Genomic DNA, 23,180 nt, shown 5'->3' with positions numbered 1-23,180 from the left:
AAGACATTAACAGAACAAATAATATGTTTCTTCATCTTAATTAACTTTTTTTTTCTTTCCAATCAATTCATGACTAAGTTTGATAGATCTATGTATAGATATACATTTCATTTGTCTTATTTAATTTGATTACTTGAAATAAACAAATGAAAAAAGAAAAAAATTAGATAAAAATAAAAATTGATGCAGCAGTCAATTCATGATATAACAAGTTTGAAGTTTGATCAGCAAAATAATGTGACAGAAGTTGAACTGCATGAAGACCGTGTGGCTGTGAGTGACCTCTGACCTCTGGGCAGGGCTCCACATGGCAGTCTTTGATGGAGCAGTGTCCATCATCAGGCCAGAAGGGACACGGCCGCTTCAGGTTCACCTGGACAAGAGACAACCGTCACATGGTGTCATTCCATTTCGATAAAAATATATACTTAAATCACAGTGAAAACATTGTTAAATTGTCTTATAAAATGAAAACAAAAGTCTGCTATGCAGGAAACGAGGTCAAGTCGTCTATCTCTGACAGCTCATCCAGGGATGATGCTTGAACTTAAAATAGAGCTGACCACAGCTAACAGATACAGGATGGAGGTGTGGACGGATCTCTGCTGCACCGGCTGCTCTAAAGAAGAGAGCCGAGTGTGATGTATCTGTCATATATCTGCAATCATGTTTGGAGACAATTCTCATGCTGGAAAGAGCTCCAAAAGTCAAAAGTTCTTTAGGTACAGACTCTGTAGAGCAGGGGTGTCAAACTCAATCGTACAGGGGGCCAAAACCCAACACACAAAACAGGCTGAACAGGATAAACATTTATTGAACATTCTAAAACTGTGTTTTTTAAACTTTAAAACCGTAACTTTTTCACTTAATTATGAACTAGATATACAGCATTACCTGCAATATGCTAGTGTGAATGTTGTAAGATGAATTTGGCTGCTGAAGATGCTGAAATTGTTAGCTGAAAATGCTGAAGCTGATAGCTAGCTAAAATATTAGCTAAATGCCAAATTAGCCTAAAAAATCAATAAATAAATAAATAAAACTTAGGTTAGCCAAAACAACTAGCATGTAGCTGAAAAAACTAGATAAACTTCAAAATATTTTAAAAAATGGGGAAAAAGCCTAAATTAGCCAAAACAGCTAGCATGCAGCTGAAATATTAGCTAAACTCCAAAATAGGCTAAACAAATCTTAGTATATAAAAAAAAAAATCCAAAATGTTAGCAGAATGCCAATTTTTAAAACTTTAAAACCGTAACTTTTTAACATAACTGAATAAAAACAGAAAGGAATATTATTCCAGAATAAATCAACTTAAAGGAGCCATACCATGATTTTCTTAAGCCTTTCAGAGTGAGCTATATCCATATATATGATCATATATTACCTTTGGACCACCAAAAAACAAATTATTTATGAAATATTAGTTATATTTCATGAATTTGAAGCTCCGCCTGCCGCTGCGTGTGGCTGCACAGCTGCTGCAGTCCACTACATGACGTCATCCAAGATATGGCAGCGTCTCTGCATTTCTCCCTTGAAAATAATCCAAACTTCTTTAAATCAAATCAAATCAAACTTTATTTGTATAGCACTTTTTTAAAAAATGAATTTCATTCAAAGTGCTTAACATAAAAAAAAAAATATAGCATTTTAAAAGCAAAAGATAATACCCGCAAGCCCCACCCTTCCACACACATGCACAAAAACAAACACACATCGACATATCGCCACACCATGAAAGAAAAAATAAATGAATGAATAAATAAATACTAAAAGGATGTAAAGCATAACTCTAGAAATCTGGCTTGGTACTGCAGTGAGGAAACAATATTTTTTTGGGACTTGTCCACACCAGTGACCCCCCCAATCAAGTTCACAGAGTACGCTACAGATGGATGCACATACGATACATCTGCCTTTAGTAACCCCAGCCATCTCTACACTGGTTCACAACACAAACACACACAGCTTCTGTGCCTGACCGGGGATGTCTTAAAGGAGCGCCGCGCCTAAAGTAACAAACACCTGTTTGAGCCGGAATTTATAGAAGACAGGACACAACTGGAAGATTTACGGTATTCTGCATCTAAAATGAATTTGCTGATTACCACTGGCTCTGTGGAGAAATTGAGTGTTGCGTTAGTCTGGGGGCGGAGCTGTCAGAGCAGACTCTTCCTGGAGGGGGCGTTTGGCATCGATCTTACGTCAGCACGTTTCCAACCGCTCGTTTTTGTGGGTATGGGAGGGGCCACTGCAGACAGTGCAGGTTTGTACAGGATTACTCTTAAATCAAAATGCCGCTTTTGGGTTCTTTATAGTGAGGTATGAACAGTAAAGTGCATTTAAAACCTCAAAAAGTAGAACTTTCATGGTAGGGCCCCTTTAAACCTTAAATAACTTTCAGTATCTTACTCTCCGTAAAAATATATTTTGTCAAAATAGTTAGAAATGTGTGCAAGATAAAATCGGACCATTATTAAAAATAAAACAAAATGATCTGGAGGGTTGGATCCGGCTTTTGACTTTGACACATGTGCTGTATAGTCTGTGGCTAACGGTCCCTGAGAAAACGCCAAACTTCCTGTATGCTACTTTCAAACCACAGGAAACACGTCTGTCAGATCTGTCGTTCTGACACTACTGGCTCATTTCTGAAGTTCCTGAGAGCCGACAGAGCAGACAAGTGATCGGTCTGAGCTGCAACCCTTCAGCGAAGTCCACAGTGCTGCACAAACGACACACGGCTGTTAACTGCTTCCCTTCCTACAAAATGTTTACGATTTTCCTTCCAGAAATACTCAGTTCCACCGTGACGGACACGTCTGAGCGATAGTCTCTGCTGGTAGTTCACTTGCAACAGTCTGCATGTCACAACAGAGAAAAGAGAAGCAGCTAACCAACCGCCACCGCAGCACCTGTCTGATGCAGCAGATGCGGGGTTTGATTCCCCAGATAAAGATCAGCATGAACCTGATCATCATGGAGCTTTCAGCAAAAGTATCCAACGAAAACCCTTAAAAAAACAGAAACTTTTCTTTCATGCATCATTTTGACAAGTGAGTTTTGTTCACCTCTGTGTCACACAAAAATCCTTAAAAAGTAATTTACCACATTGTATTTAAACATAAGATGCACACACTGACCCACAAATAGACAAAAAACCCACTTAAGGTTTAATTTAACAGAATGATTGACTTTTTAAATTAAATATATTTGGAAGAAAAAGCATTGCAATGCAGATATGTGCAGAACTCTCCCAGAGACCATAGCAAGAGTTTGTTTAGAAATCTGATGTTTTGCTACTTGGGAAAAACACAAACAAACTTGCATTTGATCTGATCAGAACCAGATTACAAAATCTTGGCGAAACTGTAAAATGAAGTATCTAAGTAGGGGAGGAATTATAGAAGTTCGGTTCTCTGCTTGGTTTTAATGAATAATTATCATATTTAATGAATGAATTGGGACATAAGTGTGTCTTTGTTTTTGTTTCTTTTTATTCCATAATCAATGCATTTCATTATTTCCGCAATGAATTTGACAAATGTGTTTCTTTTGTTTAACCTTGAAATGAACAAGATCAATCAATGCTCAGCCTCTAGAATTTCCTCTTTAACTCTTGTGTTGCTGGTAAAAACTGACAACTACCATGTTTAGCTGTAGAAAAATACATATATCTATCCTTTTCAAATGCATGACTTTTCCTTCACTTTGGTACCTTGTTTTTGTTTATATTTACATGTGGGCTGTACACAACTAGATTACTACCATTCTCTTTTGGGTCATTTTTGACCCGTGAACTACAAAAGCTTTTGAAAATCAGAAAAACGATAAAGGCCGAGCTGCATGGTGGCGCAGTGGTTAGCGCTCTTGCCTCACAGCGAGAAGGCCCCCGTTCGACTCCCGGCTGGGACCTTTCTGTGTGGAGTTTGCATGTTCTCCCCGTGCATGCGTGGGTTTTCACCGGGGACTCCGGCTTCCTCCCACCGTCCAAAAACATGCTTCACGGGTTAATTGGTGACTCTAAATTGGCCCTAGGTGTGAGAGCGTATGTGTGTGTGATTGAGGCCCTGCGACAGACTGGCGACCTGTCCAGGGTGTACCCTGCCTTCGCCCTTCAGTAGCCGGGTTAGGCTCCGGCACCCCCGCGACCCCGACAGGGACAAAGCGGTCAGGAAGATGGATGGAAACGGACGTTAAAGGCCACACACAATGTCAATGCAATTCACAGAAATAGTCACACGCACAACTACAGCAGATCCACCAGAGGCAGCGGGTGGGTAAGTTAAGAGTAAACGGTTGTAGTTCTGCCCCTGGAAGAGGCTGTGCTGCACATGTGAGAGATACATCTGCAAAGCTCCTTCGAACATTTGCACATGTGAGTGACAAAAAGTGTATTTAGAAAATGTTTCACAAATTAAAAACAAAACATTTTTTTTTGTTTTGAGAAAAGTTATTTTAGAATTGTCTTACTAAATATATATAAGAATGACAAATTGGCAAAGAAATTGAACAATGACTGATTTTTTTTCCTTTTTCAATATGATAAACTCAGAAATAAATACTTCATCTTTATGTAATGGTAATAACAAACCTTAACTGTGTAAAAGAAACTGGTTTGTTTAAAAAAAAAAGTGTAATAATGTTCACAAATTGTGTCGTTTAACATAATAATAATATATATATATTTTTTTTAAATAAGAGGTTGTTTCACATTAGATTTTAGATTTAAAATGAAATAAACTCGTTTTATTTTTGGAGATGTTGGTAGAGTGGGTCATTTTAAACCATGGGATAAGTGGAGTAAACAGACTGTTAAGGGTTAAGAGGAGTTTATAAGTTCAGTCTGGGAAGTCGGCGGTCTCTGGGAGAGCGAGGTGTTTTTTTTACCGATAAGGAAAACCTGTCATTTCACACAGATAAGACGACTTCAGCAGCAGCAGCAGCAGCAGCTCTTACTCTGTAGTATCTGAAGTAGTCCCTCTCTGTCAGCTTCTTGATCTGAGGATAAAGCTTGAAGTTGTTGAAGACATCAATGCTCTCCACGTCGCAGAAGCAGTCATCCAGCACTCCTGTGAGCTGCAGCAGGGAGAACAAACCAGAAGACAGCTTCCATGAGAACGTTCATACTACGTTTATATACAGGAGGAAGCCTGAAAAACACAACCTGCTTATTATAGGGAGAACCAGTGTCCTTCAGTGAGGACTTTATTTTGTCCCACAAACTGTTTTGCACCTCATGGACACGTCGCCATCAGATGCTAACTTGGCTTTACCTTCCCCAGCTGGCCTGTTTCCACAGCAGGAGGCCAGCAGACAGACAACCCCCTCCGTCCTCTCATGCATAATACATCCTCCACTGTTGTGGAAGCACAGCATTGCGTTACCTGAACCCACATAGGCTGTTGACATGCTTAACCTTACACAAATGAAGCACAGGGAGGGAATTAAACCGCACAAATGAGGAGGCTTTGGGTTGTTTATTAAGTAATTCTATAGGTCACCAACCCTCACCTGTGGTCTAAACAGAACAGATAGCTCATTTAACCTCTTAAGACCTGATGTCAACATGTGTGGACATCATATCACCACTGTAGTTCATTCTGTGTAAAGAGTTAGCTCAAATATTAGCTCGGGTATTAAGAGGTATATAGAGAAAAAGACTCCTCATCCAAAAGCAAAGACTTTAAATTCAACATAACACCCAGAATGTTTAAGTACAACTTCATCAGTCTTGCACAATAATGTAAAACACAAAACCACAAAAAGATAACAAACATCTGATTAGAATATATATGACTATATGTCAGCAGGGACTAAATTATTCGACAGGTTCCTGTAAATGTTTTTGTTGTTTCTTTTCTACCATCATCGTCTGGTTCAAGACACTTGAAAAAAAGACTAAAAAAAAGGAGTTTTACTAGAACTTCTTATCATCCGACGTCATTTGAATGGAATTTGAATTTCACATTTTAATAAACAAAGTTTGTATTTAAGGTGAGACGCTCAAGAATGGAGTGAGGACTGACTGATAAGAACCCCAAAAACAAAGTATGCTTTGAATAAATGTTGGAGACCAGTATGTTAATGTGATTAGTCAGAAAATAAAATAAAAGAAATTCTCAAATCATATGTAGTCAATATCTTAATTTATTTTGCTACTAAACTTTGTTTCATATATATATATATATATATATATATATATATATATATATACATACACACACACATTTCAGTCTGTTTTCAGCAGATCACCAGCAGAAGTTATCAACACATATTTGTTTGCTATTACAATAAAAACTAAAATATACAAAAATTGTTCAATGAAATCCAGAATTACCACACTCCTTAATTTTTCAGCTTTAACCTTTTATACAAAATAAATCAAATCAACTTAACCACACTAGGATAACATATGACCAAGCATATGGTGCCACTTATTACTTCTTAGTTTAGTATTTGAATGGCAAAAAAAAAGCTATAGTTACAGAATCATGGAAATGACAGAAGGTATTTTGACTCCAACTCTTTAAATATGTTTAAAAATATGAATCCTTGATATAAAGATCTTAAAACAAACCACAGCTGACCTCTGAATTTAACAATCCAATGAATGTCAGGAAAGGGATCAAACGGCCTGTTCCTCTCAGCATCCTGCCCTTCCTTCCAATGTTTTCCTTCTTCCTCCTGTAATTATCTCCTGGTAAATTTATATCCCATAAGTTAGCAAACAACTCGGCCTCACTCCCAGATTAGTTGACATGAAAATGCTCAAGTCCCACCCCTGCAAGGAGTCCTGCCTCCAGAAAAAAAAAGTCAGCTGTCAAACGAAAACACCGCCTCCAACCAGAGCCGTCCAGTTTGTAGTTTATTTAGGCGCCGCTGCGACAGGAAGAGTGAGGAAAGTGCGACAGGAAACTACAACTCCCACAAGAGAGCAGGAAACTGAAGCAACCAATAAGAAAACACCACGCTTTTTTAACTTCTAGTTCGGGCAGAAAATAATGAAGCTGAATATTAACTTTCTATAATTATTCTTATGACAAGAAAATAATAATGACAATAATAATAATAAAGAAAAAGTTGTTTTCCTTGGAAAACACTTCTCATCACTTATTGTTTTTTTAATGTTGTGCTTAGTCCTGTAAATACATGAAATAAAAATACATAAATAAAAAATATATACATACTCTTCTAAAGGAGCTGGGGTAAAAAACATAATTATATATTTAAAAAAGCGGCAATTTAACTTCGGCTCCGCTAATTAAAATACTGCCAAATACGTAAAGGTTACTCAAAAAAAAAGGTTACTGGAAGCTTTATTTAAAATAATAAATGATTGGTTTGGGAGTCACACCAAATCGACATTTTCATTGGATTGTGTCGATAGTGTCGAAATTTAGTAGATAAAATCAAAACAAACAAATATTTGTGTTGTTTTTGGCTGATAATGGAGAAAACCCCACAAGGACAGCAGCAGGTTAGCATCACATAAACACGGTGACGTCAAACGAAGATGACTGTGGAAAGTGCTAGAAGACTTCCTGGAAAACAAGTCTAACATGCCCGCGCGGTATTCAGTACTACGGTGGCTTTCGGCCCGATGTAACGGGAACAGATGTAACGGGGAGGCGGGTGACTTACATGGCAAAGGCAGCTCTGGTCCTGGCTGTCCGAAGATGTGTCGCTGTGCTGTGTTTGCGCTCTTCCGTTGCTGTACTGAAACCAACCCAAAACAAAGTTCCCGAAGAACCAGACGGTCACCAAACCACTGAGCGCTCGAGCGGTTAATTTCGACATCCTCCTCCGCACCACCAAGTCATTGATTAGAGAACAAAAAATAAATAAATCGGAGTGGTGATGAACTCAGTCCGTTCTGCGGGACAAGTCGGCAGCTAGCTTACTAGCTCCAGGCTGCCTGCATTTAGCATCCGCAGGCTAACAGCGGCGGTAAAGCGAAGGTGAAATGATGCAATCCGCGTCTGAAAAGCCTCACGGTGACATTTTGACAGATGTCACGCGGTTCAAACATACACTCATCCAGGAAAGAGTGATCATTTAAGTCGAAGTTTTCGTCCACAAGCCTCCATGACCGTACGGTGTTGACGTGATTTAAATGAGGCTTCCTTCCGTTTAGAGATTTCAAAATAAGATCCCCCAATCCTCCATAATTAACCCTTCAAGTCACACGTATCACCAAACAAGAAGGTTACCACACAGGTGCAGTTTAACGAGGACTTTCATATGTTTACATTACACGGATTTCCTATTTTTATGAAAGTCTGCACTCATTGGTTTGATTTAGAACAGATGTCTGGAACCTGTAACACCAAAAGAGCCATTTGGTCCTGTTTTTTACTGACCAAAACCCAGCGAGAGCCACCAAATCCTATTGAAACTTTTAGAAAAATACACCCTTTTATGTTTTATGACCATTAATTTAGGAGAAAAATTAGCTTTTAAATATTCAAAATTTTCTATAAATAAACAACTTCTTTACATTTCACAACATGCATACAAGTTCCTTTAGAAAAAAAAAAGGCACACCATGTGTCAAACAAGATTTAATTTAAGTAAATAAGCAAGAAAACCAAGTCAACCGGACATAGTCTATCACTATGACAACAAGTAGATGCTACTGTGCAGCATAGGTTTGACAGGGGTCCCCAAACTTTTACTTGTGAGGGCCACACGACTGTTTTCTTCTCTGACGAGAAGCCGGGTCAGTTAAAGCTAACAGAAACAGTGTAACAATCACAGCCTAAACGTAAACATTTACGGTTTTCCAGAAAGCCACACATAGCCAAATGTTTAATATTACATTTATGCAATCTTCATTTAAAAAAAAAAAATAATAATAATAAAACATTTTAAAAACTTGGTATATAGCAATGCAAGTATGAACGCTGTGAGCTGAATGAGACCAATGAAGATACTGGTGCTGATAGCTGAAGATGCTTAAATTGATAACTAAGAACGCTAAGGCTGATAGTTGAAAACGCTGAAGTTCAAAGCTGAAATCGCTGAAGCTGACAGCTAGCTAAAATGTTAGCAACATGTCAAATTAGCATAAAAAACTGGAAAAAAAAAATCTAATGTTGCCAAAACAGCTAGCATGTAAGTGAAATATTAGCTAGACTCCAAAATAGCCTAAAAAATAACAAACAAACAAAAAGCCTAAATTTGCCAAAACAGCTAGCACGTAGCTGAAATATTAGGTAAATTTCATATTAGCCAAAACAATGGTAATATGTCTTATTTAGCTAAAAAGGCTAGCATAAGGCTAAAATATTAGCGAAACTTAAATTAGCCCAATAAAACAGAAAAAAAGCCTAAATTAGCCAAAACAGCTAGCATATAGCTCAAATATTAGCTACATCCTTAGCATCCTTAAATCCTTAGTAATTGCCTAATCTGTTTAAAAATCTAGTATAAAATTAGAGTAATATTATAATAACTGAATGAGCTATAGAGCTGAAATAGCTGAAGAGTTATGGACGTCCAAAAAACGTACAGAAGAAAAATAATAATAAAGAAATTAATATAAAGTGAACCTCTTTAAAACTGAAACACTATTGAGCCAATAAATAGTCTATGCTCTCCCGTCATAGTTGAGACTGAAGAAGGGTGGAATAAAAAGTCATATTCTGTGTGTCTAGATCAGAGAGATTGAGAAAAAAATACATAAATAAATGTGTCTCTGATAGTGTGCAGGGTCAAATGTGGAGGCGGGCCGGACCGGCCCGCGGGCCGTAGTTTGGGGACTCCCTTGTTAGACTAAATGCTTAACTTAACAGACTAGTTTAATATTTATTCAAGTTGTTAGCATTTTCGTTAAAGCCAAAGAGTCACAATGGAGGAGGAGCTGCAAGCGGCTCCAGAGTCTCAGGTTCTTGGTTTTAAACAATGTCAGCACTTTGACAAAGGCGTTGTTTTTGTGGGGTAAATATTTTCTTCTGACAATGTTTGTACACTGTTGACTCTGTCTTATAATGGTTTAAACCCTGTCGTGTTTAACCCACACAGGAATAAGCTTTAGGCGTGCTTAACCGTCCATGAAAAAAGTAAAGTGTCGTATTTAAAGTAGAAGGTTTTGGATTATTCTGTCAAATGACTGTATTACCATTAGGTAACTAACCATCTCCTGCAATTCAAACAGTTATGCTTTTATGTCCCAACACATCCAACACTTTTATTAATTATATCTATAGTAACATCCGTAGTGTTTGGGTCAGTTTCAACCTACTGTATGTACATTAGCTTACAAAATTACGAAGAGTTATTTCTTTTCTCAGTTAAAACTCGAATATAAATACAAATGAAATATAAAAATAAAATAAATAAATACATTTACAAGGTTAAATTACAAAAAAAGAAAATTATTCAGGGAAATCTAGCCTCTGTGTCCAAGAACCTGCATGAATATGTAATGTTTAGATGCACGTGTGGTAAAAGTCTTTACAACTATATTTCTTGCAGTTGTTTCACAGCACGTTTGCCTTTCTGCTCCCACTTTTTAGGCAGATCTGACAACTCTCTTTTTTTAGTTTATTTTTCTGCAGCTAAATGCAGCACACGATTAAGAGAGAAGCTGGTCGTCAGTGTCTTGACTGAAAACACATTTTAAACTTCAGCTTTGTTTCTTTTTTTTTTTAAATTTGTACTCTTGTTTTTTAGGACTGGGTCAAAACCGATCATAGCAAAACAAACACTACAATTTCTAAGGAGCATTCAATTATTTGGTCATTGACAAAGTCAAAAGGTTGAAGCAAGAAAGCTTTTTTTGAAGTACTTTTAAATACCCTTGAAACTGAAAATGGGTCAGTACCGACCCTAACACAGGAAGGTGTTAACTCTATGATTTGGTGTTTTTGGTAAATTGCTTGAATACAGATGTCCTAATGAAATAAATTGACAAAAAGCTTAATTACAAATCCTTAAAAAAATAATAATAATAATTAAATAGTATTGATGATTAAATGTTTTCTCATCTATCTGCTCGGTCTTTTATTCCTGTGTCTTACCGTCACTTGAGCAAAGACAACATTTCAAACATTTTTCTCCTGGACTCTCAATTTCTTAAAAGTTGTAATTGTTTTTAATGAAGATGGAAACTTGTTAGTGTGTGGCTCAGTTTCTCAGTGTAACAAGTTAGTTTATGGATCAGAGGGTTTTCAAGTTTTATTGTGTGTTGCCCCTTAAATCGGTGGGAAGTTTCTTAATGGCAAAATTAAAACAAAGTTTAAAAAAAAAACGGAAAAAAGCAAGTCAAATTTGTGGAAACAAAAGTTCCTCTGTTGTGTGAGCATTGTGTGTGTGTGTGTGCTTTTTTATATAACATTCTTTGTTTTGGCTTTATTCCTTAAGTTTAAGCGTAAATCTCAATTATTCAAAGCACATTGTGCTACACTTGTCTGACTATTGCTTTATAAATAAAGTTTGATTTGCAGTCTGATCAACAGATCGCTGGAATTCCACTGGGGGCGCTACTGCCATGTTGTACCTCAAACAAACACATTTCCGCTCACAAAGAAGAAAGATCTCCGCCTCTGTCTTCAAACAGGTCCTCAGAGAGACCATATAAACAAGCTGTTTGACGGGTTGTTATTTAGTTCTAGATTTGTAGAATCTTCGAACACATCAGTCGTCATCATGAGCGGAAGAGGAAAGGGCGGCAAAGGACTCGGTAAAGGAGGCGCCAAGCGTCACCGTAAAGTCCTCCGTGATAACATCCAGGGAATCACCAAACCGGCGATCCGCCGTCTGGCTCGTCGCGGTGGAGTCAAGCGTATCTCCGGTCTGATCTACGAGGAGACCCGCGGTGTGCTGAAAGTGTTCCTGGAGAACGTGATCCGTGACGCCGTCACCTACACCGAGCACGCCAAGAGGAAGACCGTGACCGCCATGGATGTGGTGTACGCGCTCAAGAGACAGGGACGCACTCTGTACGGATTTGGCGGTTAAACTCCACGCTCCGCATTTAGCAGACAACCAAAGGTCCTTTTAAGGGCCACCCATATCTTCCTCTTTGAGCAAATGATCTTAAGTGCAATATAAATTGTTGGATGGAGTGGACTGTTGGGAGTCCATCATTATATAGAAAACTTTCTGAAATAGTTGTGCATGAGAAATAAAAGCTCTTTACGATCCTGACTGAACACATTTTCCTATTTGGTCAATTAACCTTATAAATTTTGAGCTCTGTGTAGACCTCGGGAAAAATACCAAATATTTGTGTCCATGAGATCAAATATTCTAACCAGAGGTCAAACCAAAATTAGGAAAAAATCATTTTAAGCAGGACACACTTGGTATTAAAATACATATATTTTGATACATGTTTGATACAATATTATATTATGATAAAAACGATTCTTGCTAACAACGATGTCCTTGTGTCCTTTTTTTCACACAAATGATTTTGTATATATTTTTCTATTGTATTTACCATGAAAAGCAAGCAAATAATTGGAAAAACGTACTCCAAGAAATGAACATATGATTATACAATATATATATATATATATATATATATATATATATATATATATATATATACATATATTTAGATATTATACGTATTGTAATTTTGACCGCCGAAATAATAACGGTCGAGTCCTCACTCTGTCATGAAACCTTATTGTGCGGCAACAGTTCAGCCAATCATACTCAAGCAACGACGCAGCGCAATTTACACCCTGTATGGATAAAACTAGCTTCCGCTTCCTTCTCCGGGTATTCTCTGTTGTGAGACAGAACAGGAACCATGCCTGAACCCGCCAAGTCCGCGCCCAAAAAGGGCTCCAAGAAAGCCGTCACCAAGACCGCCGGCAAAGGAGGCAAGAAGAAGAGAAAGACCAGGAAGGAGAGCTACGCCATCTACGTCTACAAGGTGCTCAAACAGGTCCACCCCGACACCGGCATCTCCTCCAAGGCCATGAGCATCATGAACTCCTTCGTCAACGACATCTTCGAGCGCATCGCCTCCGAGGCGTCTCGTCTGGCTCACTACAACAAGCGCTCCACCATCACCTCCAGGGAGATCCAGACCGCCGTGCGCCTCCTGCTGCCCGGAGAGCTGGCCAAGCACGCCGTGTCTGAGGGCACCAAGGCCGTCACCAAGTACACCAGCTCCAAGTAGACGGACCGGCCCGATCCAAACCAACGGCTCTTTTAAGAGCCACACACTTGTTCTAAAGAGCTACGTTCCTATTGAAATATGTTAATTGGGAAACTAAATCAAAAAGTTTTAACTGTTTCTAGAGCATTTTAATCTCTTAAAAATTGTCAAAGTTGAGCAGGAAAACTAAAATAAAGCATGGTAATTGCTAACTTGTGTTCTGAAAAGTTTGCTTTGTCTGAATCTCTTCACATTAGAGGGTTTCACAGCTGCAACACTGCTCTGTATGTGGCACTTACGTAGATTTACCATACAGTGCACAGAAAAATGAATGGCACAACCCACTTGTTAGCTGCGTCTAAATCTCAATGTTATTATGCTTATTTTAAAAACTACACTGTCATATACATAAGTTTAATAATTAAAACGTATTTAAAATGTTAAGGATACATTAATTTTGAATAAGTTTAGGTGACCTTGTACCTTTTCTAGTTTATAAATCAGTAGTTTTGTTAAATATGCTGCAGATTTGAGTTCAAGATTAATTAATCAGTTAATTTTTCTTTATTACATAATTGATAAACAGAGAAAACTTTACAATTTTCCCCTGAAATGAAGTGATTGAAGTGATCATCTGAAAATGTAACAATTACAGAGAATAATAAAGTGCTGGACATTTATATTTGTTTCCTAGTGTGTTGTCATTGCTGTTAACTAAAACTGAGCAAATTTATTTCAAACTTGTACCCCTCCGTATGACTGACTCTGTACCAATGAAGTAGCCATCAGTTTCAAAAAGGTTGGTGACTATAGGAAAGGAAGATTGTAGGAAAAGTTCATTGGGGTATTTTATTATTATGTGAAATCTCAAGGTCTTCTTTAGTCTAGTAATTACTGTCAAGTTTTGTAGTAAGTATAGTGAGACCATCGGAACACAAGCCCTGCTTGACTTTCTCCTCTTCGTAATTTAACATGTATAAAGCTGGTGGTGCTTTTTCAACAATTCTCCAGTAAACACATTTTTGGAATAGATGCAAATAGTAGCTGCAACTAAATCAGTTATTTTTAAGTGTTTTCATTTTATGTATTTCCTATTAAAATTATTTTAGGTACACAATTTTAACGTTTGTGTGGGAACAACAATCGCGGTGCAGTGATGCATTTAACCTTGTACCGTCCCTGAAAAATACATTTTATTTTTAAATTTATTTATTTTTGTTATATTTTATTTTTATTATTATTTATTTCTTTTTCGTCATTGATTTAAATCGTTCCAATAATTTAGTTCCTGAATAAAATTCCCATATCTGAGTTTGAAGTTTCACCAGCTCCACCTGTGTGGATGTAAGTTAACGGATGTGTCTGAAACATGAACACAATCAAATGAGATTGCTACATATTGCAAGGTCAAACATTAAAACAATGGTAAAAACGATGCAACAAAAACTAACAAAATTATAAAATGTATACCATAGTCAAAGTTAAAGTCTGGATATAAAAATCCTTTTTTTTTTTTAAATAAAAATGGACATTGAACTGTTTTGAAACATGGCGAACCTCAGTACTTCCAGGAGAAACCAAAAAAAAATGACCTGAGGTAGACAGAAGATAAAAACTGTAAAATTGGATCAAGAAGGTTGGTTTTATTTGTCCAACATTACAAACAAAGTTATTTCATACATATATAAAAAACAGTTGTTGCTTGATCTGTATGTTTGGTAAGCTATTAAATCATTTAAATTATATAAACGTTCCCCCTCCTAAATGACTTTCAGTAACTGATCTAATTTCGCGTTTAAATTCTTGTGAGTGAGCAGTAGGTGATCTGGTCCTGCTGTAAGTCTGATGCAGCGACATAAACACTGAAATCTGGTGCTAAACCCTCTGTTTTACCACTTTTGTAATTATCTGTTTCCAAAGAAGCAGCAAGTCAACTAAAACTATTTTATTTAATTAGTAAATAAAACAATTTCACTGTTTTCGGAGTTCTGGAAGACCGCTCTGCACTCCTCTTTCATCTCTGTCAGTGTGTTTGTTGTTGTCGTTTTAACTTAATTTTACTACTAAACGAGAATCTAATTATGACCTCTGTTGCTTTTACGTTTTCCATAAATATCTGTGTTAGCTTTTAAAGTAGCTTTTTCAAAGATTTAATACGATGTTATACATTTTCATGAATAAAACGTTAAGTAAAGCCGATCACTCCCGCGCAGCTCCTAGAGGTTTGGGTGACTTCCGAAGGCTCTATAAATAAACTACAGGCGGATTCGGATCGAAACTCGAGCTGAAACTGGAGAGATTCTTGTCCTCTGTCGGATGCTTCATTTAGGGATATCTGTGTCGCTCTAAAATTGATTATTTAGTCTTTTATGTCGCAGAAGAAAACACAAGTTCCGCCATTCTGCCGCGCGCGCGCCAGCCGCCGCTGCGTTGAGTCTCCACGGTTCTCATGGTGTGTTGAAGAGCCTCGTCAGCGCCGGACTTTTCCAAACTGTGTCAGGATCGTTGATCAGAGACAAACATGGCAGAAGTAGCTCCAGCTCCCGCCGCCGCTCCGGCCAAAGCCGCCAAGAAGAAGGCCGCCAAGCCGAAGAAGGCCGGTCCCAGCGTCCAGGAGCTGATCGTCAAGACGGTGGCCGCTTCCAAGGAGCGCAGCGGCGTGTCTGCCGCCGCCCTCAAGAAGGCTCTGGCGGCCGGAGGCTACGATGTGGACAAGAACAAAGTCCGCGTCAAGACCGCCATCAAGAGCCTGCTGACCAAAGGGACTCTGGTCCACACCAAGGGCACCGGCGCTGCCGGCTCCTTCAAGATGAGCAAGACGAGCGAAAGCAAGAAGCCCAAGAAGGCTGCAGCCAAGAAAGCCGCTCCGAAAGCCAAGAAGCCCGCCGCCAAGAAACCCGCCGCGGCCAAGAAGCCCAAGGCAGCAGCCAAGAAGCCCGCAGCGGCCAAGAAGTCTCCCAAGAAGGTCAAGAAGCCCGCAGCAGCAGCGGCCAAGAAAGCAGCCAAGAGCCCCAAGAAAGCCACCAAGAGCCCCAAAAAGAGCCCCAAGAAGGCGGTGAAGAAAGCCCCCGCAGCCAAGAAAGCTCCCGCTAAGAAGGCAGCCAAGCCCAAAGCCAAGAAGACAGCAGCCAAGAAGAAGTGAAGAAAAAGCAGCTGAATTCTTCCCCAAAAGGCTCTTCTAAGAGCCACCATTTCTTCTCTCAGAAGCTCAGTCCTCTGGTTTCACTTCAAACTAATGAACACAACAACATCATTACATCAGTGTACATTTATGAGATTAAGTTTAATGTTTACATTTTATATAATTTCCAGGATCAAAGATTTGACTTAAATTTTATCTCAACATGTCAGTGAAAGTTCTCATTCATTATGAAGTTGAATCAGAGCAAATATTCTTATGTGATTTCAACAGATACTTGATCAGTCATTATCAGATACAACATTTAAAAAGCACATCTTTCATTCACTCAGTCATTAGAGTTAAAAAGACACCTAATTTACAACTGTCAAAATAGGACAGGTACGGAAAAATATCAAAATTAAAGCTAACAGAATAGGAAACAAAAAATAAGGTACGGATGACATCTATACAGGCCAGAATCAATGGAAAAAAGTATGATTTTGGGCAACATTTATGCACCCACTTCAGGAGACCCTAACTTTTTTTATGAAGCGAATAAAATTCTCGGCGAAATGGAAGGAGATATATATATATATATATATATATATATATATATATATATATATATATATATATATATAAAGTTTGGGATACATGAATAGATAGACGTGCTCTTACTGCTCAAGAGCCCCCTTTCATATGTTAAGCAGGGATACTAGTTTGGTTGACATTTGATGTCTAATAAACCAGCGTGAGCAAGAATAGTTTTTTCTCGCATTGTCATAACTCATATATATATGTATATATACATTTTAAACAGTATAACTAAACAGGCGATGCACTGTAAAATAAATACAGTTGTTCGGTCTGATCATGCAGATGTGGACCTTTGGGATTTATATTGATAACAATTTAGAAAAAAAAGGCTGATTGAAACTAAATACATCATTAATACAAAATGAAACTTTCTGTTCGTCTATGAAAGAGGATCTCATATCATTTTTCAAAATAGGTACGGGCAGTACAAGAGCAACTGGATGGGAAGACCTACGTTTTTCGTATTGGCCACTGGGGGCGCAAAAGAACTGAAATTAAGATTTGGAGGAAACTGGGGGTGGGGGGAAAGGTCGAAGTAAAAGTAAGACATCTGCTTTCTAACACGTCCTCAAATCTAAAATATATTCTAGAGAACATCCGCTACAGTGACATTCGAAGCTTACTTTGAATAACCAACAATGAGCGGAAGAGGAAAGGGCGGCAAAGGACTCGGTAAAGGAGGCGCCAAGCGTCACCGTAAAGTCCTCCGTGATAACATCCAGGGAATCACCAAACCGGCGATCCGCCGTCTGGCTCGTCGCGGTGGAGTGAAGCGTATCTCCGGTCTGATCTACGAGGAGACCCGCGGTGTGCTGAAGGTGTTCCTGGAGAACGTGATCCGTGACGCCGTCACCTACACCGAGCACGCCAAGAGGAAGACCGTCACCGCCATGGATGTGGTGTACGCGCTGAAGAGACAGGGACGCACTCTGTACGGATTCGGCGGTTAAACTCCACGCTCCGCATTTAGCAGACAACCAAAGGTCCTTTTAAGGGCCACCCATATCTTCCTCTTTGAGCAAATTATCTATATTCCTCACGTCTCTGGATTTGATGTTCATATAAATTTATATGGATTATGTACACAAATAACTCAACCCCTTACTGAAAAGCTTTGAGGTAGAAGATTATATAAATATTTTTCTTTTCTTTCTTCTCAACAATCGTCCCTGAACCTTTTCATATAATTTTGTTCTAGCTGTCAATCTCATTGCAGATCATTTAACAGAATGTCTTCAACTTACACAATAGTAAGAAAGATGCTTGTTTACTGTTCTGATGTACTGCATCTCATTAAAAGGCTGTTCCATACTGTGATCCTCGACTCGCACAAGCGTACCAGGATTTGAGAGAAATCTACTTACACTTCTGTAAAGCTTCAACTGTTCCAGGGTCTATAATTGAAAACTAGTCATGGCACATTTACATTAAATGTCCATGAATGTGTACTGACCTTGTTCAAACGTGTTTAATTTAATAAGGGAGATGCACAAACAATTCAATGAGCATCCACGCTGTATTGGCACAATTATCCAGGGTTCAGTTTGTTTTTTAAAAATAAAAAACTTTTCTTCCAAATATGGATGTTTAATTAAGAAACTGAGTCTACTGGAAAATGTTTTGCTTTCTACAAATGTCTGTAAGTAGTCTAAACACAGTTCACATTAACATGAAAAATAAAAATGAACCATTTTAGTCCCAGCTTACATTAAAATATGCTCCAGAGTATTATCTTTATTACAGAAGATAATTGGGCAGATTTTGGTTTACACAGTGTAGCTCATCTAAACTTTAACTGGGAGTCTGTTATAGTATACCTATTATTTATTTTCAATGGACTTAGAAATATCACAATATTACTACAGGACCAGGACATCTCATCGTGCGGCAACTTTTGAACATGTACACTAAGGAGAGCGTGCTCTGCCCCTGTTTTCTGTCACGTCCTCAGAAACGGTGCTCCGAAACCTTTATCGTGTCCAAACATAAATTTATGACCCTTTTTGGTGTATTTAAACATCTAATTAATATATTTTATTTCTCCTTCAGGATAAAGAAGACAGTATCAGTAAAATTACGTCGTTTGATCAATCTAGCGATGGAAGCACGAGCGTAGACTGCCAAAACCAGCCAATCACAAATGAGCAACGACACACACTGGCCAATCAGAAACATGTAATGGTACAGTACACTTTGCGTGCAAAGGGGATAAAGACTGACTCTCCGCGCTGTGAGGAGTCATCTGTTACTCAACGGAAGAAGAACAACATGCCTGAACCCGCCAAGTCCGCGCCCAAGAAGGGCTCCAAGAAAGCCGTCACCAAGACCGCCGGCAAAGGAGGCAAGAAGAAGAGAAAGACCAGGAAGGAGAGCTACGCCATCTACGTCTACAAGGTGCTCAAGCAGGTCCACCCCGACACCGGCATCTCCTCCAAGGCCATGAGCATCATGAACTCCTTCGTCAACGACATCTTCGAGCGCATCGCCTCCGAGGCGTCTCGTCTGGCTCACTACAACAAGCGCTCCACCATCACCTCCAGGGAGATCCAGACCGCCGTGCGCCTCCTGCTGCCCGGAGAGCTGGCCAAGCACGCCGTGTCTGAGGGCACCAAGGCCGTCACCAAGTACACCAGCTCCAAGTAAACGGACCGGCCCGATCCAAACCAACAAACGGCTCTTTTAAGAGCCACACACTTGTTCTGAAGAGCTGAATTTCTATTGATAAACAATGACCTGTCAATACAATTTTGACAATTAGGAAACAGACATTTGTCGTTGTAGGATCAGGCTGGTTCCAACTCAAATTAAGTGGGGTTAAAGGGGGGGAAAAAATCATTTCATTAATTATTGATTTGCATCTGATACAAAATGCTAATTATTAAACCGACTGAACCATTGTGCTATCTTATGTAGTTTCGAAATTTGGGAAACACCAAGGATTTTTTTTTCTTTTCTTTTTTCCCCCCATCTTTACTGGAATCTAAAATCCCGTCCTCCTTTGTCATGGGAAGGACCACATCAATAGAAGGGCCTGGTCATCTGGACCTCAGCATAGCACAAGGGTTAATCTCCATAACTACAAAAAGCTCGGAGTGCACAATATAAATATTTCGGAGTGCACAATATAAATATTTATTTTCATAGAAACGCCTGACAATTTTTAGTGCAATCCATCCATGACAGAGGCGATGTTACTTTGCTGGTATCCAATATTTTAGCTAGTCACTTGTTGGTATATATCACAAATATAACATGTTATCTATGCTGTTTTCGTGGTGACGCCTGTAGTGTGGATCAATTTAATTATTTGGACACATCTTGTATTTTCTTTAATAACTGTAGAGATCTGAAGTGGATATTTTGTCTGACATGTACTTATTGTGATTACACTGCTTTGATTTAAGTTTTACCTTGTCAAATATCAGTAAATCTGCTGACAGAGTTTGAAAATCGCCTGAGTCCAATGTTCTTTAATAAATGTTTATAAATAAGTGTTTTTGATTAATATGGATCAGTAAATGACATTCTTCTGATTGTTGGGGGATGGGACGGAGACTGGATGTATTTGTGGATTTAGGGAGGTCTCTAGAGTAAGAGCTGTATTTATACACGATGTACAAAAAGCAAAGCAAGAAAAAGACAAGCTGCTGGATGAGGCATCACAATGACGCGATGATACGCTAGTGATCTACAGCACGTATCACTGTGGAAACAAACAGCCCAGTGTGAGTGAGGTTTAATGCTCGTCAGAATTAACTGTTCCGTACTTTTTACCGGACCGGACCGCTTAGAGGAAACAAGGCTTAAAGGGATTTTCTTTCTCTACAGTAAACACACTTTGTGGAATAATCCGTGGACTAAATGCAGACCTTCAGAGGACAAAACATGTACAAAACTTGTTTTGACTTTTTTAATGAAAATTTAAATAAATAAATAAAAAAGTTGGGGACAGTTTTGAGTGTGATTTCATTTTTTTTTACTCATAAATATTGGTTGGCAAAAAAATAATAATTGCCATTTGATTTTTTTTTTTCCCCAGATTTGCAATTAATTATTTTTTTATTACTATCTATGGCTATTGAACATGTGTCCCACAACATGCATCTAACATATAGACAGTCTAATTATACTGGACTTCTCGAGCCATGAGGTCCCCCATTAGAAATGCATTACCTCCACCCTTCGCGAAAGTAGGCAACCGCTTTCACCGTCACCTCCTGATGTCTATCGCCATATTGCAAATGACTGCAACTCATCAAACAGCGATTGGTCTAAGTCGCTGTGAGACATAGCTGAGTCATGGAATCTATAGGAAGTACTGTCGCCAATCTAGAGTGAGTTTATTATGACTTCCCCCCTCTTTCCACGCCTCTACCACGAGACGGGATATAAACAGCTTGCTTTTTCATAACGCCGGCTCTGGAGAATTGTACATGTCATTGTTGAAGCCAAGCTACCTAATCTAGCTAGCCAAGTTCCTTGGCGATTTTATGGAGGAGCTGTACCATTCCGTATGTTAATCAGCGGAAATAATCTCAGTCACGAAATATACTTCAACAGAGTAAATCTTCATCTAAAAAATGGCGACAGCATGCACCTCTTCTTGTTTTAAACTGCATCGGTACATTCCATCAAGGAAATTAACAGTAGGGGCAATGATTGGTACTCTAGCTGCGTTTCCATTACACGTTTGCGCAAAATTTTATCGAAATTCTAGGAATTTCAAAAACACAGTTACAAAATGACACGTTTCCATTTAGGGGGAGGAGGAGCTGGGCAATTCCATATGACCCGCAATTTCTAAAGAGCTGTGACGCTGTGGGACCTCTCGGTGCGGCGGCTGTGCAGCGCTCAGGACAGACACTTCATACCGAGAAGCGCACTTATTTCAAACAAAGTGTTTCCATTACAGTTTGGCGAAAAATGCTAATTTCGATACTCCACAAATACCACCTCCTCTTAGTGCAAAAACTTTTTTTCGAAAAATGCATTTTTTTTTTTTTCCAAATTGTGGTGTTTCCATTAGAATTTATTATCAAAATTCCAATTTGATAAATTTCAGAGTTATTGTTGAATTGTAAAGTAGGTGTTAAAAGGTCTTCGCGGACCACATTGAGGAAGTCCGCTCCCATTGGCTACCCGTCATCTGTCAATCAAACCCCCCAGACGTTCGACGTCAGACCCACAAACGCTTATTGAGCCATCTGATTGGTCAATTTATAACTCGAACAACTTGTGATATCGGAAAATAAATCTTTAAAAAACAATTGTATTAGAAAAAATATGTTAAGCAGAAAGCAGCAGAGGAAGAATGATTATTCTGACACATGAAATGACTGAGAAATAACTGTCTGTTTCTCAATGTAAGTCAATGGGACTTTGGCCTTTTTGCAACCCAGTGGTACTTCCTATATGGAACACAGAAGGAGGGGGGCTTGTTCAGTCCAGTTCTTTCTTTTACAGTCAATGGTGTAACCCTGTTACCATTTTACCTCTGCTAATAGTGAAACGTTGATCCTGTTTTTGTTCAATATGTAGAAGAAAATGAGAAAAGTGACAGTTTAATTTTTCTGAGTTTTTAACCAAAATTAAGAAAAAAAAACACTAAGGTGAATGCTAAAAAACTAACAGACACGCTGTTGAGGATGCTCTCTCACACACATACACTTGTAAAACCTTTATTTTGTTAAGTGTCAAAGCTGTATTGTTCAGCATTGATTATCCATTCATTATTTCATGTTTTGACTAAAAGTAAAACTTTGAATCATTTGTAATTATATTAAATCCACCAGTCAGTCTAAACAAAACATCAAAGACCATAAAATCGCTATGAATAAGCTTTAATAAAAAAATAAAGTACAAATGCAAGTTCAGGAGCGCCCTCTCTGTTGAGACAGTGGTACTGCATGACTCAGTGTAGCGTAAATTATGGAGTGATTTTTGTGCCACCATATTGCAAGTGAGTCAGTTTTCAGTCATTTTCTAAATCGCAGTAAAATGTAAAGTGCTAAGAAATGTATATATATATAAACAATTTGTCAATACACATATGTAATAATTAATTAGCTGTTTTAATTAAAATGCGGCTAAGATAAATTCGATGGGACACATGAGAAATAGACTCTGGGGTTCCAATTAAGATTAAATCAAATATTTTTTTCTGAACTGTAAAGATGTGAATGAATGGACTGCTCTGTAGAAATGTTGTTGGCTCTTAAAAGAGCCGTTGTGTTGTTGTTCCTGCAGCGGTCAGTCTAAGCTCTCTCCCCGCGGATGCGGCGGGCCAGCTGGATGTCTTTGGGCATGATGGTGACCCTCTTGGCGTGGATGGCGCACAGG

General features: G+C 38.6%; 4 protein-coding genes across 6 annotated transcripts in view; 3 read left to right on the top strand and 1 right to left on the bottom strand.

The window, feature by feature from the left end:
* The window catches only part of ero1b (endoplasmic reticulum oxidoreductase 1 beta), a 22,125-nt gene extending 13,961 nt beyond the window's left edge, over nt 1-8,164 (bottom strand). Inside the window, exons 1-3 of one of the 3 annotated variants that reach the window (XM_036213987.1) lie at nt 7,648-8,164; nt 4,963-5,082; nt 355-373 (exon numbers count right to left, since the gene is read on the bottom strand). In XM_036213987.1, coding sequence (XP_036069880.1) covers nt 355-373; nt 4,963-5,082; nt 7,648-7,803 — 295 coding nt within the window. In that variant the 5' untranslated portion in view covers nt 7,804-8,164. Of the gene's footprint in view, nt 1-289; nt 374-4,962; nt 5,083-6,593; nt 6,829-7,647 lie in introns of those variants that run through there. The other 2 variants (XM_024289920.1, XM_024289921.2) reach the window with 2 other exon arrangements.
* A 4,576-nt stretch (nt 8,165-12,740) lies between these two features.
* On the top strand, nt 12,741-13,793 carry LOC112156997 (histone H2B 1/2). Its single transcript, XM_024289392.2, has one exon. The coding sequence runs from the start codon at nt 12,770-12,772 to the stop codon at nt 13,142-13,144; it is 375 nt and encodes a 124-aa protein (XP_024145160.1). The 5' UTR covers nt 12,741-12,769; the 3' UTR covers nt 13,145-13,793.
* Nucleotides 13,794-15,609: 1,816 nt separating this feature from the next.
* LOC112156995 (histone H1) lies at nt 15,610-16,280 on the top strand. The gene has a single exon (XM_024289390.2). It carries the CDS (start codon nt 15,645-15,647, stop codon nt 16,263-16,265), a length of 621 nt encoding a protein of 206 aa, XP_024145158.1. The 5' UTR covers nt 15,610-15,644; the 3' UTR covers nt 16,266-16,280.
* Nucleotides 16,281-19,098: 2,818 nt separating this feature from the next.
* Nucleotides 19,099-19,532, top strand: LOC112156996 (histone H2B 1/2). Its single transcript, XM_024289391.2, has one exon. It carries the CDS (start codon nt 19,110-19,112, stop codon nt 19,482-19,484), a length of 375 nt encoding a protein of 124 aa, XP_024145159.1. The 5' UTR covers nt 19,099-19,109; the 3' UTR covers nt 19,485-19,532.
* The last annotated feature ends 3,648 nt before the right edge of the window (nt 19,533-23,180 follow it).

Source organism: Oryzias melastigma, linkage group LG1 (genome assembly GCF_002922805.2).
Source record: "Oryzias melastigma strain HK-1 linkage group LG1, ASM292280v2, whole genome shotgun sequence".
NCBI classification, from domain to species: Eukaryota; Metazoa; Chordata; class Actinopteri; order Beloniformes; family Adrianichthyidae; genus Oryzias; species Oryzias melastigma.
This window is presented reverse-complemented; position numbering and strand designations above follow the sequence as displayed.